Consider the following 16,820-nt stretch of genomic DNA (forward strand, 5'->3'; position numbering starts at 1 on the left):
CCTGAAAAATAACAAAAATAGTTTTCCCATAAGGATAGTCTTATATTTTTAAAAATTTTTCCTCATGATAACTTACAATTTTTAGGTTTTACAATTAAAACACTTTTTTTTTTGGTAATGAACTGTTGTTAGTTAAGCAGAACCAAAATTAATGTTTTAATATTTAGCATACCACAGTGCTATGAAAATATTTACAAAGAACTTAGATGATAAAAAAGTGCTAAAAAAGCTATTGCTTTCCTATTCTTTAATTTCTTCTACAATTATAAAAAAGTTGAAATTTTCTTCCTAATTCATCTCTATTTAGAATAATAATTTGGAAATCAATCATTGCCAAGAATTGTGTTGGATTTTAATACACTAATTAAACTCTCCTAACAATTTTGTCATAGGGTTTTACTACTTTTACACATGAGAAAGCTAAGGATCAGGGAGATACTGGGTATCAAATCCAAGGCCTTCCACATGCTAGGCAAGTGCTCTACCACTGAGTTATAACCCCAGCCCCAGGCAGAATTAATAATCCATAAGTGAGTGGGGAAAGCAATCTATGAGGCCTACCTTGAAAGCTTTTTTTTTTAAACAGAGAAGATTTATTTATTTTTTTAAGAGAGAGAGAGAGAGAGAGAGAGAGAGAGAGAGAGAGAGAATCTTTAATATTTATTTTTTAGTTTTTGGCAGACACAACATCTTTTGTTTTTTGTATGTGGTGCTGAGGATTGAAACCGGGCCGCACGCATGCCAAGGGAGCGCGCTACCGCTTGAGCCATATCCCCAGCCCGAAAGCTTTTTTTTTTTTTTTAACAAATATACAAATAAGCTTAATATAATAATAATTAGTAAGCTTAATACATTTATAAATAACAATAAATTTGGTATTTAAAAATACATTTTTGTTGTAGACGAACACAATACCTTTATTTTATTTATTTATTTTTATGTGGTGTTGAGGATTTAACTCAGTGGCTCACAAGTGCTAAGCAAGCACTCTACCACTGAGCTATGACCCTGGCCCAGTAAACTTGCTACGCTTTTACAAATAACATTATAGCTGATAATGATGATTACCTACCAAAATTTATTAAGTTATTTGTAAACAGCTGAGCAATAAGAAATTGGCAAAATTAAACAATTTGATGCTTAGAGATATGAAAATCATCATTTTGTCAATTAAAGTATAAATTATGCATAAATTCTGCTAAACTATTTTTTTAAAGTACACTATACTGTCAGATCATACTGATTTAATAATCACCTGTTCAAATAGTCTGTGAAATTTTTTTTCTTCAGGTTTGATTCTGAAAAGTTCAGCATTGCCTGAAGTGAATGAAGCAGTGGGAATTGTACCAGAGAATGGCAAACACTTATGTTACTACATTTGATGGGTACTGTCTTGCTGAACCTATGCAGTACTATGGTATGTAACAAAGAACTAAAGTAAAAAAGGCAATAAATATTTTTATAGGAATTATGGTTAATTAAAGATTTTTTTAAAAAAGTAACAAATGAATAAATAATTTTCTACAGGAAAAAATAATTTTAAAAACCAGTAATATATTGTTAGTCCAGAATCAAAGGTAAAGAGGAAAAGATGTAACAGTTTAAAATTACACTCAATTAAAAAATTGGAGTTATTTTTAGGAGTTAGTTGAAACTAGTTTTTATGCAGTTTAGTAAATGGAATTCACAGTAATATACTTGAAATTTTATTATTATTTATTATTATTTAGCATACTTGAAATTTTAGTCCTAATGTAAGATTCTTGTAAAAGGGAAAGAAAGAAAACAATGCAGAGACAATAGATTTTTTTATTTTATTTTTTACCAAAAGACCAAGGCAATAATAAAAATTTCATCTTGTCATTTTCAAAAAGTAATTTAAACTGTTTTCCATGAAAATGGAACATTAGGTAGTGTTCTACTGGGGTGAAAAAGACAGTTTTTTTGTTTGTTTTGTCTGTCATCCAAGAAGGGTCTTCCCCTTCTTCTCTTCCTCCTCCTTCTTTCTTCTTCTTCTTTAAGCCTACATTGTTTTACTTATAACCTTTCTTCTTATATCAGGCTATTTAGTATTCATTCAACCTTTAGAGAGGTATTGGATGCTCTAAGATTGTAAATGACTTATACGAAACAATAGAAATTGTACTGTTTACGAATCTTTGTAGTAAAATTTTTGGGTAAGAATAAGTCTTATCACCAGGTGATTAAGCACCAGGAAAAGTACAACTATTATCAGTTACAGACATGGAACAACTAAGTATCCTGGGGTTCTGTTGGAGCCAATATTTTGGATTTAAATCAATAATTCTAACAAAAGCAGGAAGTAAGTTGGTGTTTGGGAACTTCTGATAATAATAATAATATACAATAGATGTCAATTTATAGTTTATATATGCTTTTAACTATCATATTTTATTTCATTCTTTTTTAAAATTTCATTCTTATATAATCCTGCAAGGTAGGTAAATTTTTCCCCAGATAAACACCAGAACAAAAAAGAAAATAGTAATTTAAGTTAGGCTATAAGTGACAAAGGAGAGTATTGATATATTAGATGAGAAGTTCAAACAAAAACATTTCTTAACCATATAAGCTAAAAATGTATGTTAGCTTTTCTTTCTTTTTTTTTTGAGGGTGGAATAACTTATTAATTCATATAGTTTCTGACCTGTTTGCACTAAGACCAGTATAAGTGGGACAAGGAAAATGTAGAAGATAGGGAAACTCTTCTTCCATTGAGAACTCTTCTACTAAGAAGGGAGATGGAATTGGTATATGAGCCATTAGGAAACTTTACCCTTTCTTTAGCTCCTGATCAACCTCTGTGTATCTCTGGGATGGTGACATTTATCAATATATTGCAACGGGACATAGTAGGAATGTTAAACTCTTTGTTGAGCATGAAATATTTTGAAATTTGAAAATAAATTAAGAAAATTTGACTTTTTATTATTTGCTCTTTTTTTTTTAAAAAAAAATAAAACTAGATATTTTGCCAGAACAAATTGATTATCAGCTGTACAACACTGATTTTCAAGAATCACCTCATTCCCAGTATTCTACAGCTCAGTTTCCTCCGGCTCTACAATCCCAATCTTTACAAAACCATTTCGACACCTATGGCTTGGATCCACAGTACAGTGGTGATGGACAGTGTGGACTTGATTCTTGTGAATTAAATAAAACCACTTATGTGGTTGCTCACAATGTTGAAGATGGATACCCTGGAATAAAAAGGTCCAAGCCAACTTGTTCTTTGCAAATGAAGGGACAGAAAGAACTCTGTGTAGTTTGTGGTGATAAGGCATCAGGATATCATTACAATGCACTTACTTGTGAAGGTTGCAAAGGTAAGGATAAAGTTAAAAGAAACTTGAAATCTTAGTGTTCACTGAAGAGCCATGACATCCTAGGCATATGAGAATACTTTTCCTTTTAAAGTGTGAAAAATCAAATCAGAATGAGCCATGGCATGTTTAAAGTGATCAATCAGTGGCATCAAAGACATAAAAATAAAATTTAAGTTCAGTTTTCTTTTCATTTTTGCTAAGGGCTTTTACATTTAAATATAAAATTCAATATTAATATAACAGAAAGATTTCATATTCCTAGAAGAATCTGATGCTGGAATAGATCTTTGAAAAAGATTTGAATGTTAAACATTATTTCTTTTTATGTGATTGATGTAAGTTATGCATTTGGAGGGGATTTGAATTAAGTGACTTTCAATATTCTAAGCCTATTTTTCTTTTCTATTTCTGTGTGTGTGTGTGTGTGTGTGTGTGTGTGTGTGTGTGTGTGTGTGTGTGTGCTGCTGGGGATCAAACTCAGGACTTTATACATCCTAGGCAAGTGTTCTACCACTGAGCTATATCCCTAGCCCCTTTTACCCTTTTATAATTTATTTTTTGATACAATTTAGTCTCACTAAATTGCCCAGGCTAGCCTCTAGCTTGTGAACCTACAGTCTCAGCCGCCTGAGAAGCTGGGATTACAGGCCTGTGCCACCATTCTTATCTTGAAATATTTTTTTTGAAGAAAAATTGAAGGTCTGAAAGTGAAGACCAAAACTGACATCTGCAAAGAATGAAACATTCTTTGATTTTGAACAGTTTTGAAGTACTCTTGCACTTTTAAATTCATAAATGCAGGATTGAGGATGTAGCTCAGCAGGTAGAGCACTTGCCTAGCATAAATACAAGGCCCTGGATTTGAATTTTAGCACTGGAAAAAAAAATCAAGGTTAGGATTGAACCTAGAAATGATTAGGCCAATATGGCATAGGTATAAATATTAGTTAGAGGTCAAGTTAAGTTTTATTCTCAGAAAACTCTCAACCTATCCCTTCAAAGAATAGCCAAATGAAGACCACAGGGAATGAGCTTTGTAAATAGAACAGTGGGGCAAATGTGTGCCTACTCTTGAAATGCAGGGTTTTGCTATTAAAATTAGGTTAAAAAATGAGGCGTAGTTCTGAAAACCTAAACTAAGACTTTTACTCTGTTGAATCTAAGCCGTGGAACTCATATTCTCAAGAGCATATGGCAGGGCTTTAAGGAGGGCACTGACTAAGCTTAGTAACTTCACTGTTTGAAATGGAAAGAAGAGGAAGAGGTCAGGAACTTGCATAGAACAAGAAATAAAGGAGGAAATGGGAAGAGGAACTGTTTTTTTGCAAGGATTAGGAAGTGAAATAGAAAACATTCCTTCCTTCCACCAATTATGAACTCTTTAATGTCTTAAACCAAACTAGCAGCACTTTCTCTTCGGGGGAAGTACAATAACAAAGGTGGTGGTGTGGGGGTGATGGGATATGGGCAGGTATGAAAGTATGAGAAAAAAGGTTTTTCTTATGGTTTTATTTACCTGATCACATATTCTTTCAAGAGAGCAGTGAGAGATGCTTCAGGGGAACTTGATTATCTGTAAAAGTTTTAAAAAGGCTTTTAGATGATACATTATAACTATTGTAAAACTAGAGTCTCTTAATGTGATAGAATTATTTAGTTTAATTCTCAGGTGTGACTATTTAAAGGCACAATGTTGGGATAGAATAGATCAATTAGGAAAAGATCAATTTTCCAGATAAATGCATATTAAGCAAAAACTTTTTATCAAGAGAAAAAAATTTAAGAAATAATTTAGTTAACTTAATTATTTACTATAACAGTATATATTAGTAATAATGACAATTAAAATACTTATGATAAAATCTGAAAAATTTTATTGTTAGGTTTTTTTCGACGTAGCATCACCAAAAATGCAGTATATAGTTGCAAGAATGGTGGTCATTGTGAAATGGACATGTATATGCGTAGAAAATGTCAAGAGTGCAGACTGAAAAAGTGTAAAGCAGTAGGCATGTTGGCAGAATGTAAGTACTATTGTGTTTTTTGCTTTGGTTTATTTTGTTGAGGGAATTTTAAATTTTCTTATCTTATTGAGAACTTAATGCATTCTTCAAGGCATAACTTTGAACATTTATATATATTGTTTAGTCTACTTTTCTGGTAACTGTACAAGTAGGATAGCCAATTATCAATCTGAATATTTATTTCCAATAATCCTGCTCTATAACTGCGTTGCTCTAATTTTGGAAATGATCATATTTCATCTTAATTAGAAATTCTTATATTTTTATGTTACCTAACCTAAAGTTGTAACTATATCTGTAAAGAGCAGAATTTTAAGTTAGTAATTTTCAAAAGTCTACAGGATAATTAGATATGTAGTGCTTCCTAACAATTAACACATAGGTGTTAAAAAATGCAACTGCATAGGCAGAAGAGGGTATAATCCACCACCTATCTCCCTAGGACTGAAGATTGAACTCAGGACTGCTCTGCCATTGATCTAAATCTCCAGCCTTTTTATTTTTTTGAGACAGGGTCTTGTTAAGTGTCTAATTTTTTGCGTCTCTTCTATGTTTACTGTATTTTTTGCTTTAGTTAAATAATGTCATTTAATCCCCATAGTAGTACTAAAATTTTGGCAAAATTTTCTCAATTACTTCCCATTTTCTCTGGCTCAAATTTTCAGATGATTTTCAAGTTATTTTTTATAAAGTAATATTAATGTTTTCTTTTCCTGTCTAATCTAGCGTTAATGCAAACCTTTATTATCTTATAATTATGCTATTATATTAGTTTCCTGGACATTTCTCCATTCTATGTAGTTCAATCAACCTTCAACTTCCATAATAATCTTAAGTTGTAGACAGTTACCTTCTTATTTCGGCACCTCACATAATGAAAAGGAGAAAATAAACTCTCTGATGTCCCTTCTCATAAGGCATTAATTCCATCATCAGGGCCCCATCCTTGCAATTTATCTAAGCATAATTACTTTCCAAAAGTTCCATCTCCAGATACCATCACATTGGGGATTAGAGCTTCAACATATGAGATTTTAGGAGATACAATTTGGTCCATCGAAGTTCCCGATAAATTGTCTTTGTGTGTGTGTGTGTGGGGGGCGGGGGGTGATGAGGATAATAAGATTGAACCCAGGGGTACTTTTTGACTGAGCCACATCACCAGCCCTTTTTATTTTTTATTTTGAGACAGGGTCTCACTAACTTTTTTAGGGCCTTGCTAAATTGCTGAAGTTGTTCTTTAACTTGTTATCCTCCTGCCTCACCTCCTGAGTTGCTGGGATTACAAGTGTGCACTACCATGTCTGGCTTGATAAATTGCCTTGTAACCTATGTCTGAAAGCCTATATAAAAGGAAACTTGTATTCTTCTGTGTCAATTTATAAATGAAATCTTCCCTCCTTTCCTTTAAACTTGAATGAATTATGCAAAGGTCAAAGAGACTTGATAAGAGTGTAGTTATGGACATAAACATTATTCAGATATTATTCACATGCATCCAGATTCCTGCCATAATAATTATAGCTCTTTTATGTTACATTTACCCTTAAATTGACCTAAGAATATCCAATGTTTAGTACTTTGATTGATGTTTTTTACGGATTAATAATGATAATACAATTGGTCATAATTGGCCATAGAATCCTACTCAAACAGGTCTGTAAAACATTACTTCCTTTCTTCTGGAGTCTTTTTTAATTTATTTGTTCTTTTTAGATATACATGACAGTACTGTATATTTGACATATGTATATGAAGTATAATTTATTCTAATTAGGATCCTATTCTATAGTTATATAAGATGTTTGAATATGAGTTTCCCTGATGGTATATTCATATATGAATATAGGAAAGTTATGTCCAATTCATTCCACTGTCTTTCCTATTCCTACCCCCGCTTCCATTTATTCCCTTTTGTCTAATCCACTAAATTTATATTCTTTCTCCCAAACCCCTTGTTACGTGTTAGCATCTGCTTATCAGAGAGTACATTTGACCTTTGGTTTTTGGTGATTGGCTTCTCTTTTGGTCTTAATTCCCTTACCACATGAAAATTCTTCAAGTATTATGTCCCTCATGAATTATTTTCTCTCTCTTTATTTATTTATTTTTGTACCAGGAATTGAACCCAGGGGTGCTTAACTATTGAGCCATATTCCCAGCCATTTTTCTTATTTATTTTTATTTTGAGACAGGGTCTCAAAAAAGTTGCTTAGAGCCTCACTAAGTTGCTGAGGCTGGCCACAAACTTGTAATCCTCCTGCCTCAGTCTCCCAAGTCCATGAAATTACAGGTGTGTGCACCTTGTCTGGCTCTCTCATTTTAAAGTGCCACGTCCATTACCAAATATATGGTACTCAGTGTGTGGTCTTACATACAGAGTGGAAGTCAAATACTTCTATCTTTTTAGTTACTAGGAATATATTAAAATAGATTAAAAGTAAGGCTGGGATATAGCTCAGTTGGTGGAGTGCTTGCCTTGCATGCACAAACCCCATGTTCAATCCCCAGCATCACACACACACACACACACACACACACACACACACACACAATAGGTTAAAAGCATTTTGGTTTTTATAGGTGGCTGTATTATTGATCCATTTTTGTCTGTTTTAACCTCAGTTCAATGTTAGTAGCTCAGCAGGTCTAGACCCTAGTATTATCTCATGTTGAGCTAAGGGTTGACAAACTACCTTCCTTTGCTTTTACATCCACAATTAGTTAATTATTAATTTACTCATCTCTATATAGCTTATTCAGACTAAACTCAGGGAAGCATAGCTTTAGGCATGATGAATTCTCAAGCATAGGCTGGTAGAAGATGAGAGGAAATAAATTAGTGAAGATTTATGGCTGGGATGAACAACCTAGGAGGATCCTTGAATATTGAGGGATGTCGGTCAATTCTTTTCTACAGTGTTCAAAAGTGGTATGTCAAAGACAGACTTGATTTATTGACAAGGTATTCCATGTTCATTTTTTGAGGTATGATTATAATAGGTTGTTTTCAGTAGTCATAAAATTTGAAATTAGATTAGTTGTAATGCCATGGCTTCAGAACACTAGTGAATTACAATCCTAGCCAAAGTTTGAGGATATAGGGGACCAAGTCCTCTTCTTTCAGGGAAGAGAAGTGGTGAGATCTAAATGTTTTTAGGTACCTGGTCAAATATGTTAGGGCTCAAAACAAGGCTGTATTCTCACTGAGGAGCTGAAAACCAATAAGCATAACTAAAAAGGGACCAAACATCTCAATATATTATCTCATTCAGTTCTTATTGTAACCACATGAAGTAGGTAGTGTTAATACCTTTTTTTTTTTAATGAATGAGGAAAGTAAATCATAGAGAGGCACACAGCTAAGAGCACGGTTTAAACTCAGGTATTCTGATGTCTATATGTTAACCATTATACTATGTTAAAATCAGAAATATAATGTGTGACAGTGACTCTTCATGTTATTCAAGATTAGTTCAGAAACATTGCAAAGCTGATTTCACAGGCTAAGAAGCATTGGAAAAAGTCAGAGGTTGACGTCATATGCTGGTCCTAACATTTATCCTCAGTGAATTTTCCTTTGTTATTTATTAGTGTATTATTCAGTCTCTGAAGAGCTTTTAAAATTATTTTTGTGTTGTATAATATTTTGGGATATTTCCCTATGATTTCTGATATTGAAAACCTTTTTCCAGATTGTAGTTTAAAATAATGACTAGAACTAGTTGCAGGATGGAAACTGGGATTTACCATTAAGAATCTTTCTACAAATGAACTCTGAAAACATGCTAAGTGAAATAACCCAGGGACAAAAGGACAAATACTGTATGATACTACGTAAAGGGACTATCTTGAATAGGCAAATTCATAAGGACACAAAGCAGAAAGAGGTTCCCAAGGGCTGCAAGCTGGGGGAATAGGGAGTTATTATTTAATGGCTATAGTTTCTATTTGGGGTGATAGGAATTTTTGGTAATACACAGTGGTATATGGCTGTACAACATTGTGTAAGTAATTAATGCCACTGAATATTATACTGCAAAATGTCTAAAATGGCAATTTTTATGTTATGTATGTTTTACCACAATAAAACTCTTATGAAATAAAAAAGAATCTTTCTACAGATTGACATTCATCCATTAATCAAGTTGCTCAGTTAGCTCTTTATACCAACTATCTTTTTCTGAAGGTACATTGCTTTTTTATATGACTTCATTTTATGTATTTATTTTTATATGTGGTGCTGAGGGTCGAACCCAGTGCCTCACACATACTAGGCAGCTCCTTGATATTTATCCTTAAGAATTAAAGGCATCATACTATAGTGACACCTGAGTACCCATGTTTATAGCAGCACAATTCATAATAGCCAAACTATGGAACCAGCCTATGTGTTCATCAATGAATGAATGGATAAAGAAAATGTGGTGTATATACACAATAGAGTTTTATTCAGTATAAATAAAAATGAAATTATGTCATTTATAGAAAAATGAATGGTACTTGAGAACATTATGTTAAGTGGAATAAGCCAAACTCAGAAAGTCAAGGGTCATTTGTTTTCTCACATGTGTGGAAGCTAATGAAGAAAACAACAGAAAGGTAGGGTGGGGGAATCTCATGAAAATCAAAGGGAGATCAGTAGAATAGAGGAAGGGAAGAGGACAAGGAGTGGGTGAGAGGACAGGAGGGAGGGAGAAAGTGCTGGGGAGTGATATTGGCCAAATAATATTGTTATACTGTGTGCATGTATGCAAACGTAACAATAAACCCATTATTTTGTATAACTATAATGTACCAATAAAAAAATGTGTGTGGGGGCGGAAATAGTTCTACAGTTGATGTCCTTTACCATCATTTCCTCTAGCCTATGTGTAAGATTTTATCAGTTTATTTCCCCCCCCTTCTTTTTTTAAATTTATATACGGCAGTGGAGTGCATAACAATTCTTATTACACATATAGAGCACAATTTTTCATATCTCTGGTTGTATAGTCACACCAATTCATGTCTTCATACACATACTTTTATTTTTTCCGCCTCCTGTGATGTATTTATCTTTGCCTCTTTGTTATTTCCTTTTCCTGTAGGGGACTCTTCTTTCCCCTCAACTAAACTTAAACATTTATATACCTCTTTAGTAAGCTTTCCCACAATTAATTCCCTCTGATTCTAACTACTTTATTTTTGCATATGTGTAGTCAGTTCAAATTATTTTGATATTTACTTGATATGTTTTATTTATTTTTAAATTATCATTATTTTTATTTGAGCTTCCAGGTGTGATTTATTTTGGAGACATAATGATAAAAGGTTTGGAAGTCAAGAATCTATAGTGTTGTGGGGTATGTGTTAGTGGGAGTAAAAACACAAATGTAACCATGCACTTTAAGATCAAATAAATGATTCCATAAAAAAATGAAGAATCATCATATTTACAAATTTACATCAGGTCTCTCATTCCTAGAATTGGGTATGATCATATCACCAGAAGCAAACTCATAGGGGTAACATTTAGAGAGTAAGACAGTCATCCTAGTACAGCTCCTACTGATGTATGTCTGAGTCTCCTGGGGCTGCTGGGACTATGTATAGCAAACTGGCAGGGTTGTGGGGTGGCAGGCACAAGTAGCAGAGATTCATTTCCTTATTCATCTGAGGGCTGGAAGTCCAAACTCAAGGTACACACAGGGTTTGCTTCCCCTGAGGCCTCTCCCTGGGATTGGTGATGGCGTTCTTTGTCTTAGTTTTATAAGGACAGGTCATGTTGGATTATGGCCTCCCTAACTATCTCATTTTGACTTCATCACATCTTTGAAGGTCACATGTCCAACTAGTGCAATATTGTGGGTTAGGCTTCAACATGCAAGCTTCAGGGACACCATGTTCCTAACACCATGGGCACTCTCACTGATAGCACACAAGTGAAGGACAGTGCCTTGGCAGTTGCACTCTGCACCCCCTTTTTTGTTGTTGTTCTAATTAGTTATACATGACAGTAAATTGAATTTTGACACATTATACATAAATGGAGCATCACTTCTCATTCTTCTGGTTATACATGGTGTAGTGTTACACTAATCACGTAATCATATATGCACATAGGGTAATAATGTCTGATTTATTCTATTATACTTTGTACCCCCATTCCCCTCCCCTCCCTTCACTCCCTTCTGTCTAATCCAAGTACCTCTATTCTTCCCTAGCCACCACCCTTCCCACTTATTGTGAATTAGCATCTGCATATCAGAGAAAACATTGGTTCTTTGGGATTGGCTTATTTTACTTAGCATGACATTCTCCAGCTCCATCCATTTACCAGTAAATGACATAATTTCATTTAAGAAGAAGACTTAAGTCATATTCCATTGTGTGTGTGTGTATGACATTTTCTTTATCAATTCATCTGTTCATCAACCACCTAAGTTGGTTCCATAGTTTAATTATTATGAAGTGAGCTGCTATATTGATTTGGCTGCGTCACTGTATTATGCTGATTTTAAGTCCTTTGGATATAGACTGAGGATTGGGTAACTAGATCAAACAGTGGTTCCAAGTCTAAGTTTTCTGAGGAATCTCCATACTGCTTTCCAGAGTTATTGCACAAATTTGCAGTGCCACCAGCAATGTATGAGTGTGCCTTTTCCCCATATCCTTGTCAACATTTATTGTTTCTTGTATTCTTGATAATTGTCATGCTGACTGGAGTGAGATGGAATCTCAGTGTAGGTTTTTTTTTTTTTTTTTTTTTTTTTTGGTACTGGGGATTGAACTCAGGGGCACTCAATCACTGACCATATCCCCAGACCTACTTTGTATTTTATTTAGAGATTGGGTCTCACTGAGTTACTAAGCACCTCGCCGTTGCTGAGGCTGGTTTTGAACTCTCGATCTTCCTGAGCTGCTGGAATTACAGATGTGTGCCATCACACTTGGCTTTCAGTGTAGTTTTGATTTGCATTTCTCTAATTGCTAGAGATGTTGAACATTTTTTCATATATTTGTTGATCAATTGTATTTCTTCTGTGAAATGTCTGTTCGGTTCCTTAGCTCATTTATTGATTGGGTTATTTGTTTTTTTTTTTTTGTGTGTGTGTGTATGTGTTAAATTTTTGAGTTCTTTATATATCCTAGAGATTAGTGTTCTATCTAAGGTGCAAGTGGTAAAGATTTTCTCCTATTCTGTTGACTGTCTTTTCACATTATTGTTTCCTTTGCTGTAAAGAAACTTTTTAGTTCAAATCTATCCCATTTATTGATTCTTGATTTTATTTCTTGTGCTTTAGGAGTCTTATTAAGGAAGTCAACTCCTAAGCCCATATGGCGGAGATTTGGGCCTAATTTTTCTTCTATTAGGCATAGGATCTCTGTCTAGTGCTTAAGTCCTTGATACATTTTGAGTTGAGTTTTGTGCAGGTGCAAGATAGGGTTTGATTTCATTTTGCTGCATATGAATTTCCAGTTTTCAAGCATCATTTTTTCAAGAAGCTATCTTTTCTCCAATGTATGTTTATGGAGCCTATGTCTAGTATGAGATAACTATATTCAGGTGGATTTGTTTCTGTGTCTTCTATTCAGTACCATTGGTCTATGTATCTATTTTGGTGCCAATTCCATGCCATTTTTATTACTATGGCTCTGTAGTATAATTTAAGAACTGGTATCATGGTGCTTCCTTTTTCACTTTTCTAAGGATTGCTTTGACTACTCTGAGCTTCTTATTTTTCCAAATGAATTTCATGGTTGCCTTTTCTATTCTATAAAGAATTTCAATGGAATTTTAATAGGATTTGTATTAAATCTGTATAACACTTTTGGTAGTATGGTAATTTTGACAATATTAATTCTGCCTTTCCAAGAGCATGGAAGATCTTTCCATCTTCTAATATCTTCTTCAATTTTTTTCTTTAGTGTTCTGTAGTTTTCATTGTGTAGGCCTTTCATCTCTTTTATTAGATTGATTCCAAGTATTTTTTTTTTTTTTAGGTTATTGTGAATGGGGTAGTTTTCCTAATTTCTCTTTCAATGGACTCATCACTGATGTAAAGGAATGCATCTGATCTCTGGGTGTTAATTTTATATCCTGCTACTTTGCTGATTTCATTTATTAGTTCTAGAAGTTTTCTGGTGAAATTTTTTGGGTCCTCTTAGTATAGAATCATCATCAGCGAATAGGGATAGTTTGAGCTTTCTTTTCCTATTCATATCCCTTTAATTTCTTTCTTCTAATTGCTCCTGCTAGAGTTTCAAGGACAATGTTGAATAGAAGTGGTGAAAGAGGGCATCCTGTCTTATTCCAGTTCTTAGAGGGATGCTTTCAATTTTTCTCCTTTTAAATTTGATGTTGCCCTGGATTTAGCATATTTAGCTTTTAAAATATTGAGGTATGGTCCTATTATCCCTAATTTTTCTAGTGTTTTGAACATGAAGGGGGTGCTGTCTTTGTCAAATGCTTTTTCTACATCTATTGAGATGATAATATGATTCTTGTCTTTAAGTCTATTGTTGTGATAAATTGTGCTTATTGATTTTTGTATGTTGAACCAATCTTGCATTCCTCTGATGAACCCCACTTTATCGTGGTGCACTATCTTTTTAATATGTTTTTTTAAAAAATATTTATTTTTTTAGTTATAGGTGGACACAACATCTTCATTTTATTGTTATGTGGTGCTGAGGATCAAACCCAGTGCCCCATGCATGGTAGGTGAGCACTCTACCTCTGAGCCACAACCCCAGCCCCTTAATATGTTTTTGTATGCAATTTGCCAGAATTTTACTGAGAATTTTTGTATCTGTGTTCATTAGGGATATTGGTCTGAAGTTTTATTTCCTTGATGTGTCTTTTTTTGTTTTGGTAATACTAGCTTCATAGAATGAATTTGGAAGGGTTCTCCTCCTTTTCTGTTTCATGGAATAATTTGAGGAAGATTGTTGTTAATTCTCCTTTGAAGTTCTTGTAGAACTTGGCTGAGAATCTGTCTAGTCCTGGGCTTTTCTTAATTGGAAAAATTTTTGATGGTGTTTTCAATTTCATTGCACAAAATTTATCTGTTTAATTTGTGTATGTCCTTGTGATTCAGTTTGGGTAGGCCATGTGTCTCTAGGAATTTGTCAATGTCTTTAAGATTTTATTGGAGTATAAATTTTCAAAATAGTGTCTGATTATTTTATGTATTTAAGTAGTGTCCATCATGATATTTCCTTTTTCATCATGAATTTTAGTAATTTGAGTTTTCTCTTGCTTTCTCTTTGTTAGTGTGGCTAATGGTTTATTAATTTTATTTATTTTATCAAAGAACAAACTTTAAATTTTGCTGATTTTTTGAATTCTTTCTTTTGTTTCAATTTCATTTATTTCAGATCTGATTTTAATTATTCCTGTCTTCTACTGCTTTTGGTGTTGATTTGTTCTTTTTTTCCTAGGGCTTTGAGATGTAATATTAGGTCATTTATTCATTGACTTTCTATTCTTTTAATGAATGAGTTCAATGCAATGAACTTTCCTGTTAGCATAGCATTCATAATGTCCCAGAGATTTTGATATGTCATATCATTATTCTCATTTACCTCTAAGCATTTTTTAATTTCCTCCCTGATTTCTTCTGTTATTCATGAATCATTCAATAGCATATTATTTAGTCTCCAGATGTTAGAGTAGCTTCTATTTTTTATTCTATCATTGATTTCTAATTTTAATCCATTATGATCTGATAGAATGCAGGGTATTATCTCTAGTTGCTTTGTGGCATAAGATATGGCCTATTTTAGAGAAAGATCCATGTGCTGCTGAGAAGAAAGTGTATTTGCTCATTAATGGATGAAATATTCTATATGTATCTGTTAAGTCTAAATTATTGATTGTATTATTTAGTTCTATAGTTTCTTTGTTTAGTTTTTGTTAGGAGGTCCTATCCAGTAGTGAGAGAGTAGTGTTAAAGTCACCCAGTATTATTGTGTTGTGGTCTATTTGATTCTTGAAATTGAGAAGGGTTTGATGTGTGTAGATGCTCCATTGTTTGGGGCATAAATATTTACAATTGTTATGTCTTATTGATGTATAATTCCCTCAAGAAGTATGAAATGTCCTTCTTTGTCCCTTCTGATTAATGTTGGCTTGAAGTCTACTTTATCTGACACAAGGATAGAAACCTCTGCTTGTGGGCTAGGGTTGTGGCTCAGCAGTAGAGTGCTTGCCTTGCATGTGCGAGACCCTGGGTTTGATTATCAGCACCATATAAAAATAAATAAGTGAAATAAAGGTATTGTGTCCAACCACAACTAAAAAATAAGTATTTTTTTTAAGAGAGAGAGAGAGAATTTTTTAATATTTATTTTTTAGTTTTTGGTGGACACAACATCTTTTTTTTTTTATTTTTATGTGGTGTTGAGGATTGAACCTAGTGCCCCTCGAATGCCAGGCGAGCACGCTACCACTTGACCCACATCCCCAGCCCCTAAAAAATAAATATTAAAAAAGTGACCTCTGCTTGTTTACATGATCCATGTGAATGATATGGTTTTTCCCATCCTTTCACATGCAATCTGTGGATGTGTTTGCCTATGAGATGAGTCTTTTGGAGACAGCACATTGTTGGGTCTTGTTTTTTAATCCAGGTTTCCAGACTATGTCTTTTGATTGATGAGTTTAGATCATTAATGTTGTAGGTTATTATTGAGATATTTGTATTCCTGATCACTTGGGTTCATTTCTAGTCTTTAATTTGAATTAGTTTTTCCTTTGATTGACTATTCCTTTAGTGTAGTTCCTTCCTTTGTTTTCACTTTTTTTTCCCATTTCATCCTTATAGAATATTTTATTGAGAATGTTCTGTAGTGCAAGCTTTCTCAGTTGCAAATTCTTTTAACTTTTGTTTATCATGGAATGTTTTTATTTCATCTTCAAATCTGAAGCTTAATTTTGCTAGATATGGAATTCTTAGTTGGCATCATTTTCTCTTAGAGCTTGGTGTATGTTATTCTAGGACCTCCTAGCTTTGAGTGTCTGGGTTGAGAAATCAGCTGAGATCTGAATTGGTTTCCCCCATATGTAATTTGATACTTTTCTCTTTTAGCCTTTAAAATCCCATCCGTATTCTGAATGTTATGCATTTTCATTATAATGTGTTTTGGTGTGGGTCTGTTGTAATTTTGTACATTTGGGGTCCTGTAAGCCTCTTGTATTTGATTTTCCATTTCATTCTTTGGGTTTGGGAAATTTTCAGTTATTATTTCATTGGAAATATTGTGCGTTCCTTTGGTTTGTATTTCTGTGCCTTTATCTATCCCCAAAAATCTTAAATTTGGTCTTTTAATGTTTTCCCATATTTCCTGAAAGTTTTGTTCATGGTTTCTTAACATCTTCTCACCGTGGTCAACTCTATTTTCAAGATTATATATTTTGTCTTCATTGCTTGAAGTTTTGTCTTCCAAGTAGTCTAGTCCA

At 33.5% G+C, this 16,820-nt stretch overlaps 1 protein-coding gene across 1 annotated transcript in view; it reads left to right on the forward strand.

The window, feature by feature from the left end:
- Positions 1 to 1,353: 1,353 nt before the first annotated feature.
- Positions 1,354 to 16,820, forward strand: part of LOC113186642 (bile acid receptor-like) — a 31,748-nt gene continuing 16,281 nt past the window's right edge. The window contains exons 1-3 of the mRNA XM_026394146.2: positions 1,354 to 1,417; positions 2,988 to 3,350; positions 5,234 to 5,374. Coding sequence (XP_026249931.1) covers positions 1,354 to 1,417; positions 2,988 to 3,350; positions 5,234 to 5,374 — 568 coding nt within the window. The remainder of the gene's footprint in view (positions 1,418 to 2,987; positions 3,351 to 5,233; positions 5,375 to 16,820) is intronic.

This window comes from Urocitellus parryii, chromosome 11 (assembly GCF_045843805.1).
Source record: "Urocitellus parryii isolate mUroPar1 chromosome 11, mUroPar1.hap1, whole genome shotgun sequence".
NCBI classification, from domain to species: Eukaryota; Metazoa; Chordata; class Mammalia; order Rodentia; family Sciuridae; genus Urocitellus; species Urocitellus parryii.